The 18,070-nt window shown below is 39.0% G+C and overlaps 1 protein-coding gene across 5 annotated transcripts; it reads right to left on the minus strand.

The window, feature by feature from the left end:
- LOC109824323 lies at positions 319 to 17,935 on the minus strand. Of its 5 annotated transcripts, none has more exons than XM_020390895.1 (6): positions 17,520 to 17,935; positions 3,177 to 3,205; positions 3,040 to 3,097; positions 2,821 to 2,956; positions 1,620 to 2,726; positions 319 to 741 (listed from the first exon to the last, which is right to left on the minus strand). In XM_020390895.1, the coding sequence occupies exons 1-5, from the start codon at positions 17,743 to 17,745 to the stop codon at positions 2,687 to 2,689; spliced, it is 489 nt and encodes a 162-aa protein (XP_020246484.1). In that variant the 5' UTR covers positions 17,746 to 17,935; the 3' UTR covers positions 319 to 741; positions 1,620 to 2,686. The 5 variants fall into 5 exon arrangements, with proteins under 5 accessions (XP_020246484.1, XP_020246485.1, XP_020246483.1 ...); XM_020390896.1 differs by having other exon boundaries at positions 2,826 to 2,956; positions 17,520 to 17,934; XM_020390894.1 differs by having other exon boundaries at positions 1,620 to 2,141; positions 2,248 to 2,956; positions 17,520 to 17,931.

Genomic DNA, 18,070 nt, shown 5'->3' on the forward strand with positions numbered 1-18,070 from the left:
CAACAGAAAATGGATCGAGCAATCGGTTGTACATCTGTTATACATACAACAATGTCAACTGGAGCGATCTGGTAAGCATGTAATATTTTCTTGTGCAAAAAATCACAACATAGCAAATAAACTTGCAACAAAGCCGAGATAACCAGCAGTAACCAGCTTCCCGTACAGTTAGTACATAGAAATGTTTGATGCAGCCACAAAATAAGGCTTCAGTCATAAATAAACAGATCAAACAATAAAGCCTAAAGAACGCAACTCCTTACACAAGTTTCAGGGATAAAACAATTAAAGACTTCTGTTTTTGTCAACTAATATAAAGAAAGAAACAACCAATCTTTAATTCTTTATTGTACATGACTATATGTTCTTTAGCAAGCATTGCAGTAAGTTCTTGACATTTTTCACTCTTAGCCGAGTAAAAATGTTCGCTTAAATAGAACTTCGGAGGGGTCTATCTACAACTGGGCTATTTATTACAAGGGGTCTATCCACAATTAACCCTATTTGGAAGCTCTTGAATTTTCTATTAAGTAAGAGAGTCTTCAGATCAAAGAGTCAGACCATCTCCTGAAGTAGAAGCTTAATGTGGTATTTGATCTCTCCGCTTCGATATTTTCATTTCAAGACGTCATTTGCCAAGATTCCGACAAGCCTTCACGACTTATCCCATTAATCACTGCGCCGCTGGGATGTCAATTTGCATATACCATAACGAGAATACACAAGCCATAAGGGTTCTCCCTGTTAGGAAAATAAGAAAAGAAAGAAAGAAAGCAAATTCACTGAACACTGCCCTTCACAAATAAAGAGTTCGCAGCAGAAAGAAGGGGGAGGGGGGCAAAAAGCAAGTCTATAACTTAATGCAATTCATTTGGTATAATCACGTGATACTTTAGAATTGATGCAGATGTTACACCTAGCCTATTCCTTATTATGCTATTAAGAAACTGAAGGTGATGATGAATGCAAATTACCAAAGTGATAGTTGACAGAAAGGTAATTGTCTGTTACTTTGTTAGGCCTTCTAACAGGAAAATCAACAGTGATATAGGAAGCATTTGCTAAGGATCTAAAGATAATCTTAAAACACCAAGCAAAGTGGCTTGTCTTCGCAATATTTCCAATGACCAATGTATTCAGAAACACATTTTCTTATGTCTATAATCCATAGTCCAAAAACTTACCACTATTTATGTGTGTTTTTAGTGAGAACGATGGATTGATAGCCATAAATATCATTCCTTTCATCAATATTACCTTCCTCAAAAGTCGGCGCCCCCAACTGAGTTCTTTCATCAACTCAAGGCATTGATCTTAAAAGTATTTTGACTTGCAAAAGAAGTTTCATTACCAAATTCCAACAAGTGATTGATCTTTTTTTACTTTTATCTTTATTACTCCATGAAAATTATACCAAGAGTTTACGCAGAAAAAAGCAAGGCTACCAGAAAAGTTGAAATAATCTATGATAATGGGGGATCTAACAGTAATTTCAATTATTTGAGGGTCTAATCTCAAAATAATAAAGATTTGGGGGACTAATATTGAGAAAATACAATAAAAGAAAGAAATACTGAACTTTTAACAATAAAATTCATCGCATCAAATATCCAATATACCTCATCCAAGGGCATTGTCGACAATTCAACATTCTTCGACATACGAAGCTTCCACTCTTTTCCTCCTCGATGATCACCTCCGTCTCATTGATGAGATTTTCCGACTTCAAGCTGAACGCCACAAGAGGCTGCTGATGTGGCTCTGGGGTCAGGTCTAGGTGTTGAGTGCTCGGATTATGTTCTCATAATAGTCACAGCATTTGATTGCTGGAACATATTCCTGGATTTACACATTGCGGGTAGCCTTCATTTGCTGCTCCAGTACCACAATTCTCGGGTTGAATCGCCTCATTTGTTGCTCCAGCATCACAATGCTAAGGATTAATCACCTCATGTGTTTCTCCAGCTTCACGAGTCTTGGGTTTAGTGCCTCGCTTGTTGCTCCATCTCCAGAACTCTGGGGTTTAATCATCTCATGTGTTGCTTCTGCTTCACTATCCTGGTGTTTAATCGCCTCGCTTGTTGCTCGAGCTTCACAGTTCCGGGACTCAATGCGATTAAACTGTGGAGTTGCAAGAGGTACTGAGCCCAATAAATTTATTGCGTCAGTAACAAAGGTTTAGGACTTCATAACAAACCGGAAGGCACAGGACTAGCCAATGAGGCCTATCGATTACAGTCAACTTACAGGACGCAAGGGAAGACCCAGTGGACTTAAGACACAATTTGGGATTAGGATGATGAAACTCGCACCAAACTTACAGTCTCCAGGCTTCATGTAGTAGTGGAATTCAGGTTCGTCAAGCCTCAGGAAAGATATTCTCCCTCCGCAGGTATCTAACAAGTGATAACCTCGCTGCTGCAGTTATGTCAATTCCCCAGCAATGACTGTTGTCACCACCCCTCAGAAATTTTAGATATCCCCTTCATCTTACTAGTCTTTTTCATGATAGTTTTCTAGTTTAAGATATCTCCTCCATCCTACTTGTCACCTGCCCAACCTTTTCCCCTTCAATCCCAGACTCCCTTGGTCTCCTTCGGTTGTCCTCTTCTGCAAGAAAATTACAGTTCACTGGCAGAATAATCTCATCCATGATCGCCAATCACCACAAGAGCTCAATTGGGGGTCAGTTAGCAGCCAAATCAATACCCGAAATCCTGAAAGACCTGGAGAAAAGCCCAATCCACCCTTCAGAATAGTCTCCTTCGCATGCGACCTCATGAGCGATCAAGAAGAGCAAGCCATAAACGATGCACACACATTACCAAAAGTGTCCCTTTGACCGTCTGAGCTTGTGCTTCTTGTATGCTGTTGCAAGTAAAGCATGCATTCCTGTCAGACAATGTTCTGACGTTGCAGCATGCAGTTCGGGTCTCAACCGATTGACCAGTTTCACCTATACAGGTCATTGGCAGTGCATAATTAATAAAATTAGAAGCGCACACGTCTTAGATTGCAAACCAAAACTAATGTGCTTGCCTGGGGTCCGTATAGCTGGAAGGTACTGGCAGGGATCATCAGCCTCTCTTTTGTCCAGCTGTTACAAATTAAGGAACAAATAACTTAACATGGTCTAGAAACATGTCAATTGGAACATATATGAAGGTATATCTTACTCCATCGAAAAGAGACTGGAAGCTCATACCTGCAAGGATTCAAAGACAAGGTCAGCTTGTATAAAGCCTTCACCAATGCTTCCTTAGGAATGTTTAATGATCAATTAAATTCTTGCTGGCTTGTTTTTCTTATAAACAACAACTAGCAAGGATAATAACGTAACAACATACACTAGATTTGATCTACCTCCAGATCATTCATGCAGGGACCCAGCTAGTACAATATGGTAACAAGCACCTTAACATGCACTATTTCATAACTTAAACTAGGAATCAATAAATATTTAATAAATAATTTCCATTTAAATATAAAAAAACACAGCATCCGACAAAACAGAGGTAATGAATGAGAACTAGAATACGCTATTCTCTTTGCTTTAGTTAATTATGATAAACTAATGGTTCAGCTATGGTCAAAAGAAAAGAACCACGATCCATGCTCCAGCGCTCTCATCTCATCTTCTATAGCTTTTCACTAACTTGATTTGACAATGCTTTTGACAGACTTAGGAACAGGATTAGAGTGGGTAAAAGAGATAAAAGGATGATATTGTGTTGAGAGATGAGCGTAAGACAGGAAATCAAATAAAACTCTAATATCATGTTATGTTGGAGAATTGACTTGGTCCCTGAAAGACATAGACAAGTTATATTTATATTTACAGTAAAGCAAATAAACTGCTATTACATAATCCTTCAGCGTTGGACTAGACTGTCTTAGAATCCCAAAACCCCCGCAATCTCATCACCGCCTCTCATATGAGAATAAAACATTTTTACACATAAGACACACTTAAGTGGCACAGTACATCTGTATTATTCGCATAGCTCAGGATTTGGGAGATGTGTGGAAAGAATAGTATGAAAATCAAAAGCAAAAACATTATATTGGGATATTTTTCAGTTATAACGTTACAGATAACAATAAGATAACCCCCTTAGCCAATGCAAAATTTGGAACCATCACATTTTCTGAAGTAGATCAAACTACAAGCATCTGAAAAAAATATATTATTTTAATATTTTGACAGCTCCATATAATAAGAAAACTCTGCAATGCCAACAACATCACAAGTAAAGGCTTATTTGGCACTCAGGTCCCTTAATTCCGAAAAAAACAACATCCTCTGAACAATCAACAATTCCACTTAATTAAGACCATCACAATGGTAGAACTCTTATAGAATAGGTACATGCAGCTCACATGTAAAAGGCAAGATGATAAATATGAAAAACTAGAAAAAGTCACAAAAATTTTTAGATATACAAGAAACTTCCATTGACATGTAATTTTTTGCTAAATACCAATGTAGAAATGCATTAAAAAACGTAAATATTATGCAATCTCTCACTTTCCACTGTTCAGCCCATTTCATCAAGCTACGGTATCTCTGGTGTGTCTCTCCTCTCAGTACACCTAGGGAATCATATCCAGCAACTTACTCAAGCTTTTATCGTCATTGGGGTCATGATCTATTTCTAGATGAGAAGACACTAGACCATGACGCAAAATAAAAAAATTAAGCAGAAATTTTCTACACTCAGAAACTATTTATTCCCATTATCATCGACTTAACTTTTACAGCATGCTGCATGAATCAAACCTTTTCATGATAAACCATATCAATTTGGTAAAATCTATAAAGCACATGTATTTTAAAGCAAGTCTTTTGTCCATGTTTGATACATGTCCGAGCATCAGCACTTGTATGCTACTTTCCAGACATGCATCAGAGACATTGAAGCTATGCCAAATCCAAAGAACAAAAACTTGCATGTCAGTGCGCTTTAAACTTTTAAAGATTTTACCAGCTACATTAAAAAAAAAGATGTTTGGTTCATAAAAATGTAAAGCAATATATGCCAAAGTTTACATAGGCTAGATGTGAAAAAAAAAGATGTTTGGTTCATAAAAATGTAAAGCAATATATGCCAAAGTTTACATAGGCTAGATGTGATTTTAGTACAACTTTAACATGGTCCAAACTTGTGAGACACATATGCCTTTACTAGACTGGGCTCTACCAACATATACAATAGTGTCGTGTCGCACCCTACTACTCATATCAAAAGGTGTGTAGCTCGCCAATTTTATCTTTTGATAGCTTTTTATGTTAAATGAGGTGGTAGCTCATATCCAATATCTGATATCATACATAAAAGGCCTGCCTCCATGGGCGTTATCGTATCTTTATATAATTCTTCTAAGGAATTTGACATGTAGCTGTCGTATTCTATTTATATCCTTTGTCAGAGTTTATGCTTTCTCGCATATAAAAATATATGACTTGACATTTATCATCGATCCAGCGTCACATCCTTCCTGTTGTGGATCAATAGAAGAAAACATTCACGTAAAGGCAGGAGTTAATGTATAAAAGGTGTTTTTGCTAATCAAAGAAGATTTTGGAGAAAACTCTCGACCTTCACATACTTCCTTTTCCAGTATAGGGATGTGAATCACCTTACTCCATCCCCAAGCTAGAAGCATACTGTTGTAGATCTAAAAAAGAAGAGTATTTTGCAAGTTCATTCTTAATGGGAAGCTATCACAACCGCCATGCTCATATACATACTATAATATTATCTTGAGATTGGAAGTAAATGTCATACACTATTTGATTGATTTACCTTGATCATTGATGAACTGTGGCTATTTAAGAAAAGTCACGTAAAATCTTATTACTTAATTTTAAAAAGAATGAGCAGCCCAAATTATGGCAATATATCTTAGCTATCCATAATAAGAATATTTATAGGATTAATTGTTATTAGATAATCCAATGTCACCTTTCAAAGGAATATCCTTTAGGTTTTTTGACAAACAAATATCCCAAATTTTATCAGAAAGATCTAGCAAAGCTAAGTTTAACGAATGGAAAACAACTATTTTATCCATTCATATTCTTCCCACCAAGCCCCTCTCTAGTAGGCTAGTAGCAACTCCTCTAACCTCTATCTTAACTCGCTAATTTCCTCCTCTTTTTTCACCATCTCGGTACCCTCGGTTTTCTGCCTTTACTTCCAATTTAGAATTTTTTTTAGTGATTTTTTAGATGAGTGCAAAAAATTGCTATTTTTTTTCTACATTACATAGTTTTAAGTTTTTTGTTAATTTTTTCTGAGGTAAAAATAAGGCAAGATGGCATGTTGAAAAGTATATTTAACATTTATTGAGAACAAAAAATCATTGTTGTATCTCACATCTATCTGAATTAGAGAAAACCAAATCCGGACTCTTACAAGGATAAGGAGCGAACAAAGTCATCATTTATCGCCTAAGTTACCTGGACACATCATCTTAACTCTCTGTCCATCTCAACTCTCATATCCGTGTCCGACACTCCTCGTATCCGCGTCAGTGTCCAACAGTCTGTGGACAATTCTTGAATATATGCATTTATTTACAAACATGTACTCAATCAAATATATAATAAATGTTCAGTTTTAAACACTCGTGATACACTTTGTGGACGCATATCTCACACTTGACCTCAATTATGCAATTCGTTGAACTTGCATCGGGTTTGTTTGAAACCATACCCAGTTCATAAGTATGATTTTAAAGGGCCACTTTGATTTTTAGTTCAATAACAAGTGATTTTCAAATTTATACTCTACTTACTAAAAGAAACATAAAAATTTCATAGAAATTTAATTTCTCTTAGTATGTGAATGAAAATAATAATATCAATCTTATATAAATCACTAATTTCAATACGCGTATATATAGTCGTGCTCTATTTCATATCTTTTACTAATTTATTGTGTCTTGTATCCCCACCTGTGTCCGCATCCCGACCTGTGCAATATAGTGTATTGCATTACATAGGTTTAAAGGGTTTATTTTCCTCTAACAAGAAGTCAGAATACAACAATGATAACAATAAACCAAAATGTAAATCATGGACTAATAGACCCAGCTCCAAGCTAAAAAAATATTTAAGCGTCTCAAATTTAACGGAGGAGATGGTCATTATAGAATGGAAGAATAATATTCATTTAGCCGACCTCAAATATTGCGATAAATGCTCTATTATTGTTGCCTTTGTCATCGTCTCAATAATATTGTTACAAAAAAAGAACAAGAGAGCACATAAGCTTAGAAGTTATCTCCCACCAAATCATCACTTTAAAGAAGATTGTTGAAACCCCTCTCTTTCGCGATCTCCTTTAGCACAGTTGTCCTCATTCTGCTTGAACTCAATGCCTAAAACTTTACAAAGTAGGCAATATAAGAAGCCAACTTCTGTGGTGGAGTGTTTGGCTCATTAAAAATAAAATTCTTCCAAGCCCGCCTTAAGGCACTAACAGAATGCAGGAGAAAAGACTATCCAGAGCTTATGCGTATTGGTATTGGTTACAAATTATCCATTAAAATCAATTACATCTCGAAGAGAAGATGACTAATGATCAATAATCAACAACTTATCTTTCTAAAATTTCCAGCTTCAAGAGAATATTAGCAAGAAAGAATAAATGTTCATCAGATTCTACATGTGACTTGCAAAGAAAGCAACATGGTCCCCACTCCAACCCTTTTTAATTAGATTTTCCTTGGTACGTGATCTCCTCCTCTTTGAGTAGATATAAAAGAAGATTTAACTTTATTTAGAGTGATAGAATTCCAAATAAAATTGAAGTTTTTATTGATAATGCCTCCATCATTTATTAGACTATAGAGGGTTTCGTAGTAAATTTTCTAGAGTAATAAGGCCATTAGACCTAATCTTTATAGGAGAAGTGTGATGGTGAAAATAGTTTTTTTGATTTTTTGAATATAGATTTCGTTAAATTACCTGGTTCTAGGAAATTGTTTTGAAAAGAAGGAAGGTACGGTTAAGGTACACCAATACAAGAGAGGAGTTTTGAGTTTCAAGTAATAACAGTGGAGTTGAAAGAGGAAGATGAGATGCATGGTAGATTTTTTTCAATAAGAGAAAACATTGAAATACTGCCAAGTAAATGTCATGCAATGATGTTTTGACAAATTCTTTAAAGAAAAGTTAGCATGATGATATTAATCTCTAAACACCATAAAATTTGAGAAATTAATCTACCAAAAAATATATAAGATATTTATTTGAGAAAGTGGTAAAACTTTAGGATAATTTAGAAAAAGGAAACGTTTAAATGTTTAATTATCATAACTAAAATGGGTACTCTTTTTGTTGACAAACAATATTTGTCATTATATTTACATGATTCTATTTTAATGATTTATTATGCTCCATCGCTGTCAACCCATCCTTCCAAGTACCACTATAGGTGTTCAAGGGCGCTTCAAGAAGAAAAAAAGGAAAAAAATACATAGTTCTCAAAAATAAAAAACCACTAAGAAAGAAAATGCCAATATGGAAGAAGTAAATTTGGACGTAGAAATCAAGAAACAAGAAGCATTACTATTTGCCATTAGCACATTACACATACAAAATGTATGCTATGTATAAAGGTTCTCATGCCTTGCTTAATATAAGAAACAACTGCATTTTCTTTCTTTCCTCAAACATGTTCCTCATAATACTCCTCCAAATTTGACATGACATTGGAGCAGGTTTTTCAAAGAAGAAAGCTGATTTACGTTTTGTCCGATCGTTTTGGCTTTCTCTCATGTCTGGTTGTTTTATGATGAGCTTTTGCTCTCACTTTTCAATCTTTTGTCGGTCTTCTTCTCAATATGAATTCTAGGAATATTTGCATTAGTGGAACGTTAAAGGTTACTCATATTGATGATAAAATGAAAAAGAATCGGTTGAGATGGTTTGTTTGTGAGCAATGTAAGCCCCTAAAATGCAACAGTTAGGACAAGTGATATCGATATGAATAATTCAAGAAGAGACAACCTCAGGATCAATAAACTAATCCATTTTTCAATGCCCTAAACATGGCACGAAATTGAATAATCATCCATTCCAAGTGAGCTACAGCCCTACCATCATAGTATCAAAGTTATTGATAGTGGATAGGGTCGCGTAGCGGTGAGGCATCACTACTATTTAGGGTTATTACGGCAAAATAGCGGTAAAAATCGCAAAGTCAAATAGCGAACTAATTTAGATATGTATAAATAATAATAAAAAGAATGATTAAAGAAAAATCTAAAAGTACAAAATTGAATAATCATCCATTCCAAATGAGCTACAGCCCTACCATCAAAATAATACTACGCATAATAAACTATCCTCATCCATATAAGCAAAAATTACTCCAAAGAATACTTCCCAAATAAGAAACCATATTCATTAGATCATTAGAAAATCAAATTCACATCAGACATTGTAAGCTACTTGGCTTATCTAATTGACCATCAATTTAAAAACATAGAACAAAGCTGAATGCCAGCTTTATACTGCATAATGCAAGAGTTATAAATGAAAATGCAACAAATAGTATATCACCACATAAAGCCAATAATTCATGCATGCGTTAAGAAAATAAATAAAATACACTAAAATACAACCTCTCGCTTTGGCACATACTCTTAAAGAGATCCTACACTAGCTTTAAATGCCGATCATTACGTTTTATGAGGAATAGATGCTCTTTAAAGAAAGCATAGAGACAATCACAACACATCAAATTAATAAGCACAAACTCATAACTGTAGCCACAAACAACTGCTAAAACTAATTAACAACATCAATTATATACGGAGGGACATAGCCCATGAAGTCAAGAAGGCATGCAAAATTTACCAGCTTCATGATATAGTAAGCATAGTTTGAACTCCAAGATAAGTTTCGGGCTCCATCTCCCTTAAATTCATTTGCCATATCACCTCTGCAACATAGGCATAGACGGAAAACGAAAAATGAGTAACATTTATTATGCAAGCAGTAAATACTACTTAGATTCTAGTCATGAGCTATATGGGCTAAACATTCCAAATTAGAAAAGAAACCTCTACAATATAATAAATAACGGAGTCATATAATCCATGAAATTAGTTAATTGCAAGACAATGATGTCAACAGGAAGACAGAATGGAATCAAAAATATTCTATGTTGCATGGGTATAGGTACGGGCATTGTTATAAATAACCGTAATTAGCGTTGTAATAGCAGCGCTAATAGCGTTAGTAGTCCCTTCCCGCTACGCTATCGCCCAATAGCGATAACCTAAGTGCGGAATATGCGTTTTCCGCTTGCAAAAGCGGTGAATAGCGGACGAGTGCAGGCAAAATCCACTTTTTACCCCTATTTAAAAGCGGTTTGAGGTTTATTTTTTTAAAATTAAACCTGACTCACAACCACTGCATCACCTACCGTGATTTTCGACATATTCCCGCCGGTTTCTGCAACCTCCGGCACCTCCCTCAGCACTTCTTCTCACCTCCTCTCGTCGTGATTCCTTCTATTGCAGTCCTCTCACCGCTCAGCTCATCTTCGCCAAGACGACGAGTCTCTCCTCTAGTAATCTTCGGTATTATGTGACGGTTACATGTCTATTTCATGTTTAGGATCCCTTTAAATCATCAAATATGCACTTTTAGATTTTCTAATTTTTCTTTAATTTTTTTTTGAGTATTTATACATATCAAAACAAGACCGCTATTTAGATTTGCGTTTTTTACCGTTATTTTGCTGCAATAGCCCCAAATAGCCTTAACGATACCTCAATGCTATGCGATGCTATCCGCTATCAATACCCTTGGGTACGGGTATGGGACACGACAAGTTTATAAGAGGTAGGTACGAGGACACGGCTATGTACATATTTACATAAACATATATTATATATTGGAATTAATAATTTATATGAGAACAAGCACGACTATATAAATATCTACATAAACATATATTATATATTGGAATAAATAATTTCTATGAGAACAAGGATGAGAATTAAAATTCCTATAACATTTTTATGTTTCATTTATTATGTGGATTATAAATTGAAAAATCGTTAGTTTTTGAACTAGACATCCACACGTCCCTTTCAAAATCAAAATTCGGTACGTGACTTAAGCCCAATTATTTTCAAGAAGTCGATGTGAAGTGTAGGATATATGCCTCAAAAGTGTATGGCTAGTGTTTAAAATTGAAACATGCACTGTGTAATGGAATACATGTCTGAATAAATATATGCATATATGCAAGGGGTGTCCAAAGAGTTTTGGTATGGGTGCGAGTATGGCTTTATACTAGAAGTACATAAGTAACATAGAAAATATTTAAAGAATAAAATAACCATATCACTACTTTAGATACTAAAGGTATGTAAAAAAAAAATCCTCCCTTCAGCTAGAAAATAATAAAATTTCATATTGAAACACTAGCGCTGGTAGAAAAAATCATTTTGGCATTAGATATAATAAAAAGTAATCATCAAATCTGTAGCAGTTTTCCTAAGACGGAAAGGAGCTTATGGTAATTAAGGTGGAAGTCAATAGTTAGGGCCTGTTTGGATTTGTAGGGGGTGAAGGGAAGTTAAGGGAAACTGAGTGAACGGAAGGGAAGGGAAGGGAGTTCCCTTCCCCTTGGTTACACCCCAATTTGGGGGTAATAATTTTTATACTATTAGGGGGTGAACCAAGGGGAACTAGGATGAATTAACTTCTCCTCCTAAGTGTTCCCAAACAAGGTGAATGGAGGTGAATGGTTCCCCTAACTTCCCTTCACTTTCATTCCCCTCAATCCAAACAAGACCTTAAAGAAGCCAAAAAAAATTGTACTATTATTAAAGAGGGGCTATTTACATATTAGTCCCTAAGATCTTCAATGTTCCCACATTAGTCTCTTAAATCTTTGAAATTGTGCGCACATCCCTCAACTCATAAAGCGTCTTACAATTAGGTCCTTAATGACCAAAATACCCTTCAACTAATGTTTTTTTAACAAGAGGGGCTCCAAGGAGAACATGAAGTGAGGGGCATTTTGGTCATTAAGGGACCAAATTAAAACACCCCTTGGGATTTGAGGGACTATTGCGGTCTTATTGAAGATACGAGAGACTAACAGCTAAAATAATCAATTTCTACATATAGCTTGTTAGTTGGGGTGGATACAAACCTCCGGCGGAGGAGCTCCGACGAGCTCCAGATTGATGCAAGGCGAGCGTCGACTCAGCGAATTCGACGACGAACGCGATGGTGGCAGAGCGAACGCGACCCTCGGCTATGCGAACGCAATCCTCGGTGTTCGAGCGCTCGACCTTCGCGTCAGGCGATGACGACCATCGCGTCTTCGCCTCCCACCCTCGCGTCGGACATCCGCTGGCGACAGGCTGTCGCCAGCTCACGAATCTCGGCTATAAAAGCCCCTCTTCTATGCCCTAGATCGCTGCTCCTCCTCCCCGATTTTCTTTCTGGCGGCGGATGCCCTAACGCAGCAAGCGTTCCCCTTTTGAAATCGCAGCAGCGATTTAACTTCCCAAATCTCCAGCTCTCATTTGGTTTGAGGGGAGATTAAGAAAAGGGATTTAAGAAGAGAGAGAAAAGAGAAGAGGGTATTTAAGTGTGGGTATTAACACTGTAGCTACAGTGTCTGTTTGAGGAATCTCAGTTTAGAGATTTGCTCTTAATTTGTAATTTCTTGTTAGATTAAATAAGAAATTCTATCGGGGAAGAAGCCAGATTCTATGAAGGAAGAAGAGTGGAACCTTCTAGATAGACAAGCCCTCGGAGTTATCAGATTGACGTTGACTCGCAATGTTGCGTTCAACATAGCGAAGGAGAAGACCACAGCAGGTCTTATGGCAGCACTTTCAAACATGTATGAGAAGCCATCAGCCGCGAACAAAGTTCATTTGATGCGGCAGTTATTCAATCTTAAAATGGCGGAAGGCGCGTCAGTAGCACAACACCTCAATGAACTTAATACGGTTACAACCTAATTGAGTTCTGTTGAGATTGAGTTTGATGATGAAGTCCGGGCGTTGATACTTTTGTCTTCCCTACCAGAGAGTTGGAACGCTACAGTCACGGCAGTGAGTAGCTCATCGGGAAAGAAAAAGTTGAAGTTCGGCGACGTTCGTGATTTGGTTCTCAGTGAGGAGATCCGACGGAGAGAAACGGGTGAAGCTACAACCTCTTCAGTATTGCATACAGAGTCAAGAGGTAGAAATTCAACCAGAGGAAACGGACGAGGAAAATCAAACTTCAGAGGTAGATCAAAGGACAGGAGGTCCAAATCAAGGAATCCAAGCAACAGCTCGAAGGCTATCGAGTGTTGGAATTGTGGAAAGACCGGGCATTACAAGAATCAGTGCAAGAGTGCACAGAAAGAGAAGGAGGCAAAGGCAGAGGTGAATGTCACATCCACTTCAGGAGGAGACGACGCATTGATATGCTCTTTGGAGAGCAAGGAGGAATCTTGGGTGTTAGATTCAGGAGCGTCGTTCCATGCTACCTCTCAGAAAGAATTCTTCGAGAAGTATACCCCCGGAAAACTTGGATACGTATATCTTGGTGATGATCAACCGTGTGCTATAGTGGGCAAAGGCGTGGTGAAAATTAAGTTGAACGGGTCAGTATGGGAGCTGAAGGATGTCAGGCATATTCCCGACCTGAGAAAGAATTTAATATCCGTAGGCCAGTTGGCTGGCGAAGGATACACCACAACCTTCCATGGAGATGATTGGAAGATCTCAAAGGGCGCAATGACAATTACCCGAGGTAAGAAGACTGATACCCTGTATATGACAGCAAGTGCACGTTGTTTGATCTCAGTTACAAGGGGATGAAAATCATGCATACAAAGGGAAAACTCCCAGGACTGCAGTCAGTGGAGATGGATATGTGTGAAGAATGTATACTTGGAAAGCAGAAGAGAGTCAGCTTTCAGACAAGTGGCAGAACCCCCAGGAAGCAGAAGCTAGAGCTCGTTCACTCAGATGTTTGGGGACCAACCACCACTGCGTCGATTGGTGGGAAACACTACTTCGTGACTTTTATCGATGATCACACTCGGAAAGTGTGGGTTTACTTTCTGAAGCATAAGTCAGAAGTATTTGAGGCTTTCAGGAGATGGAAAGCTATGGTCGAAAATAAAACCGGTCTGAGAATAAAGAAGCTCAGGACCGACAATGGCGGTGAATATGAAGACACCGGATTCAAGAAGTTCTGCTATGAGCACGGAATCAGAATGGAGAGAACCGTGCCCGGTACGCCTCAGCAAAATCAGAGAGAGCCAGAAGCATTCGAGTACAATCAGGCCTACCGAAGCAGTTCTGGGCAGAAGCGGTCAACACAGCAGCTTATTTGATCAACCGAGGTCCATCGGTTCCATTGGAGCACAGAATACCAGAGGAGGTATGGTGCGGAAAGGAGGTAAAACTCTCACATCTTAAAGTTTTCGGTTGTGTAGCTTACGTGCATATTAGTGATCAAGGCAGGAATAAGCTTGATCCCAAGTCAAAGAAATGCACTTTCATCGGCTATGGTGAAGATGAGTTCGGCTACCGCATTTGGGACAACGAAAACAAGAAGGTGATCCGGAGCAGAGATGTGATATTCAACGAGAAGGTGATGTACAAGGACATGCACAAGACAGATGACTCAGAGAGCGAGTCAATATTTGTAGATGCAGATGATGTCTCGAGTAACCTCTCGGAAGAACCCAATGCAGAGGGTCCTCAGCAAGAAGAGCCTATTGGACAAGATGGTGCGCAGGAGCCCGACACACCAGCTCCGATATTAAGAAGATCTTCTCGTCCTCCTGTACCCAACAGGAGATACATGAACTATCTGTTGTTGACAGATGATGGGGAGCCTGAAAGCTTTGATGAAGCTTGTCAGTGTGGAGATGCGAGCAAGTGGGAGCTTGCAATGAAAGATAAGATGAAGTCTCTCATATCAAACCAGACGTGGGAACTAGCTGAGTTGCCCACGGGTAAGAAGGCACTCCACAACAAATGGGTGTACCGGGTGAAAGAGGAGCAGGATGGTTCCGGAAGATATAAAGCCCGACTGGTTGTCAAATGTTTCCAGCAGAAGGAAGAAATTGACTACACCGATATTTTCGCTCCCGTGGTGAAGCTAAATACTATCAGGACCGTGATGAGTATTGTAGCAATTGAAGATCTTCATCTCGAGCAGTTAGACGTGAAGACGGCGTTTCTTCACGGAGATCTAGAAGAGGAGATATACATGCACCAGCCAGAAGGTTTCTCAGAAGAAAAGAAGAAGAACCTGGTGTGCAGACTCAAGAAGAGCTTGTATGGCCTGAAACAAGCCCCAAGACAGTGGTACAGAAAGTTTGACGGTTCCAGAAGTGCAACGCCGACCACTGTTGCTACTTCAAAAGATATCAGTCCAGCTATATCATCCTACTGCTGTATGTTGATGATATGTTGGTTGCAGGAGCAGATATGGAGGATATCAAGAGTTTGAAGCAGCAGCTGTCAAAGGAGTTTGACATGAAGGACTTGGGTCCAGCGAAGAAGATCCTTGGAATGCAAATCACGAGAGATAAGAAGAGAGGTCTCTTGCAGTTATCTCAGACGGAGTACATCAACCGTGTTTTGCAGAGATTCAACATGGGCGACGCCAAGCCTGTGAGCACACCCTTGGCTAGTCATTTTCGTCTGTCGAAGGATCAGTCTCCTCAGTCAGAAGAAGAGAAAGAGAGTATGGCTCAGGTTCCTTACGCCTCAGCTATCGGAAGCTTGATGTACGCAATGATCTGTACGAGACCAGACATTGGCCATGAAGTGGGAGTGGTCAGCCGGTTTATGTCGAATCCAGGAAAAGCTCATTGGGAAGCGGTCAAGTGGATTCTGAGATATCTACGAGGCACAACACAGAAGTGTTTGCACTTTGGTAAGGGAGAGGTAGAAGTGCAAGGGTACGTAGATGCAGACTTCGGCGGTGAAGTTGTTCATCGAAGAAGCACCACCGGCTATGTATTCACCATTGGAACTACAGCTGTTAGTTGGATGTCACAGGTACAGAAGATCGTTACCCTATCCACTACAGAAGCTGAGTATGTTGCAGTGACTGAAGCCAGTAAAGAGATGATATGGCTTCAGGGTTTGTTAACAGAGCTGGGATTCAAACAGGAGAAGAATGTTTTGCACAGTGATAGTCAGAGTGCGATACACTTGGCGAAGAATTCAGCATTTCATTCTAGAACGAAGCATATTGCGCTTCGGTACCACTTCATCAGATCCCTGTTGGAAGATGACGTGTTGAAACTGGAAAAGATTCCAGGAAGTAAGAATCCAGCAGACATGTTAACAAAGACGGTGACAGTTCAGAAACTGGAGTTGTGCGCAACTTCAGTTGGCCTTCATGCATAGATGATGAGGGCGGAGCCACACAGAAGAGGAACTTGATGAGATAGCCCGTCGGCGTCGGTTTGGTCTCCAAGTGGGAGATTGTTAGTTGGGGTGGATACAAACCTCCGGCGGAGGAGCTCCGACGAGCTCCAGATTGATGCAAGGCGAGCGTCAACTCAGCGAATTCGACGACGAACGAGATGGTGGCAGAGCGAACGCGACCCTCGGCTATGCGAACGCAATCCTCGGTGTTCGAGCGCTCGACCTTCGCGTCAGGCGATGACGACCATCGCGTCTTCGCCTCCCACCCTCGCGTCGGACATCCGCTGGCGACAGGCTGTCGCCAGCTCACGAATCTCGGCTATAAAAGCCCCTCTTCTATGCCCTAGATCGCTGCTCCTCCTCCCCGATTTTATTTCTGGCGGCGGATGCCCTAACGCAGCAAGCGTTCCCCCTTTGAAATCGCAGCAGCGATTTAACTTCCCAAATCTCCAGCTCTCATTTGGTTTGAGGGGAGATTAAGAAAAGGGATTTAAGAAGAGAGAGAAAAGAGAAGAGGGGATTTAAGTGTGGGTATTAAACACTGTAGCTACAGTGTCTGTTTGAGGAATCTCAGTTTAGAGATTTGCTCTTAATTTGTAATTTCTTATTAGATTAAATAAGAAATTAACTGTGTGGCTCCCGAGGACGTAGGCAGTTGCCGAACCTCGTAAATCTTGTGTACTGTTCTCTATTCTGCGTTTTTCGTTGCATTAGGGATTTCGGCCTTTAAATTCCCAACATAGCTGAACTTAAAAATAAAATGAGAGAAACAAATTAAACAAGCAAATCCAATAAAAAGAAGCCATATATTGAAGTAACATCAAATCAAATCATCAGCACAAAAGTTCATATATCGATCAGCACCCAAACGTTGCCAGAACTGAAAGGAAGTCCAATTTTAGAATGACAGTCCCTACCACTAGAATAAAACAGAAGGCTTTTCACCAAAAGATCCCAAATCTAAGAGCAAAATAAATATATAAATAAAAACTATATTCCCAAATAAAATTAGCATGAGCAAATAAAATTAGCATGAGCAAATAAAACTATATTCCCAAATCGAAAAATCTAAGTTCTTTCACCTTCATTAGTCTCAAAAGCAATGGACGACCGCGATCCTTCGCTCACGACCGCCGCCCTGTCGCCGTGAGGATCCATCACTGGACCTCCGCCGGCGGTCCCCATTACGGAGGCTACGAGTGCACAGAGAGAGAGAGAGAGAGAGAGAGAGAGTAAAGCAGAGGAGAGAGGAAGTGAGGAGAGATGATGAGAGAGTTTTATGGAGAAAACAGAAGAGAAGAAGGGCATTCCACAATTCAAAATTCTTGAAGAATGAGGGTAGAATAAAAGGAGTACCTTTTGGTTTGGTGTACAACTTTGCAATTAGGTCCCTTTAAATTGTAAATATGAGATTACTAGAGTTCTGAAAACAAATAGGGAATATTACTGAGGTATGACGACAGAAAGGGTTGTATATGAAAAATGTCCTGAAAAAACCAGAGCCCGGAAGACGACCCTTTTCTTGTCTTCTTTCTCACACTAGTTAATTCACCTACAGCTCTGCTCCCTCGCATTGGCTCGGAAGAACAACATATAACATACCGGACTCGTCGGGCACGTGAGCTCAAGCACG

This window comes from Asparagus officinalis, chromosome 9, assembly GCF_001876935.1.
Source record: "Asparagus officinalis chromosome 9, Aspof.V1, whole genome shotgun sequence".
NCBI classification, from domain to species: domain Eukaryota; kingdom Viridiplantae; phylum Streptophyta; class Magnoliopsida; order Asparagales; family Asparagaceae; genus Asparagus; species Asparagus officinalis.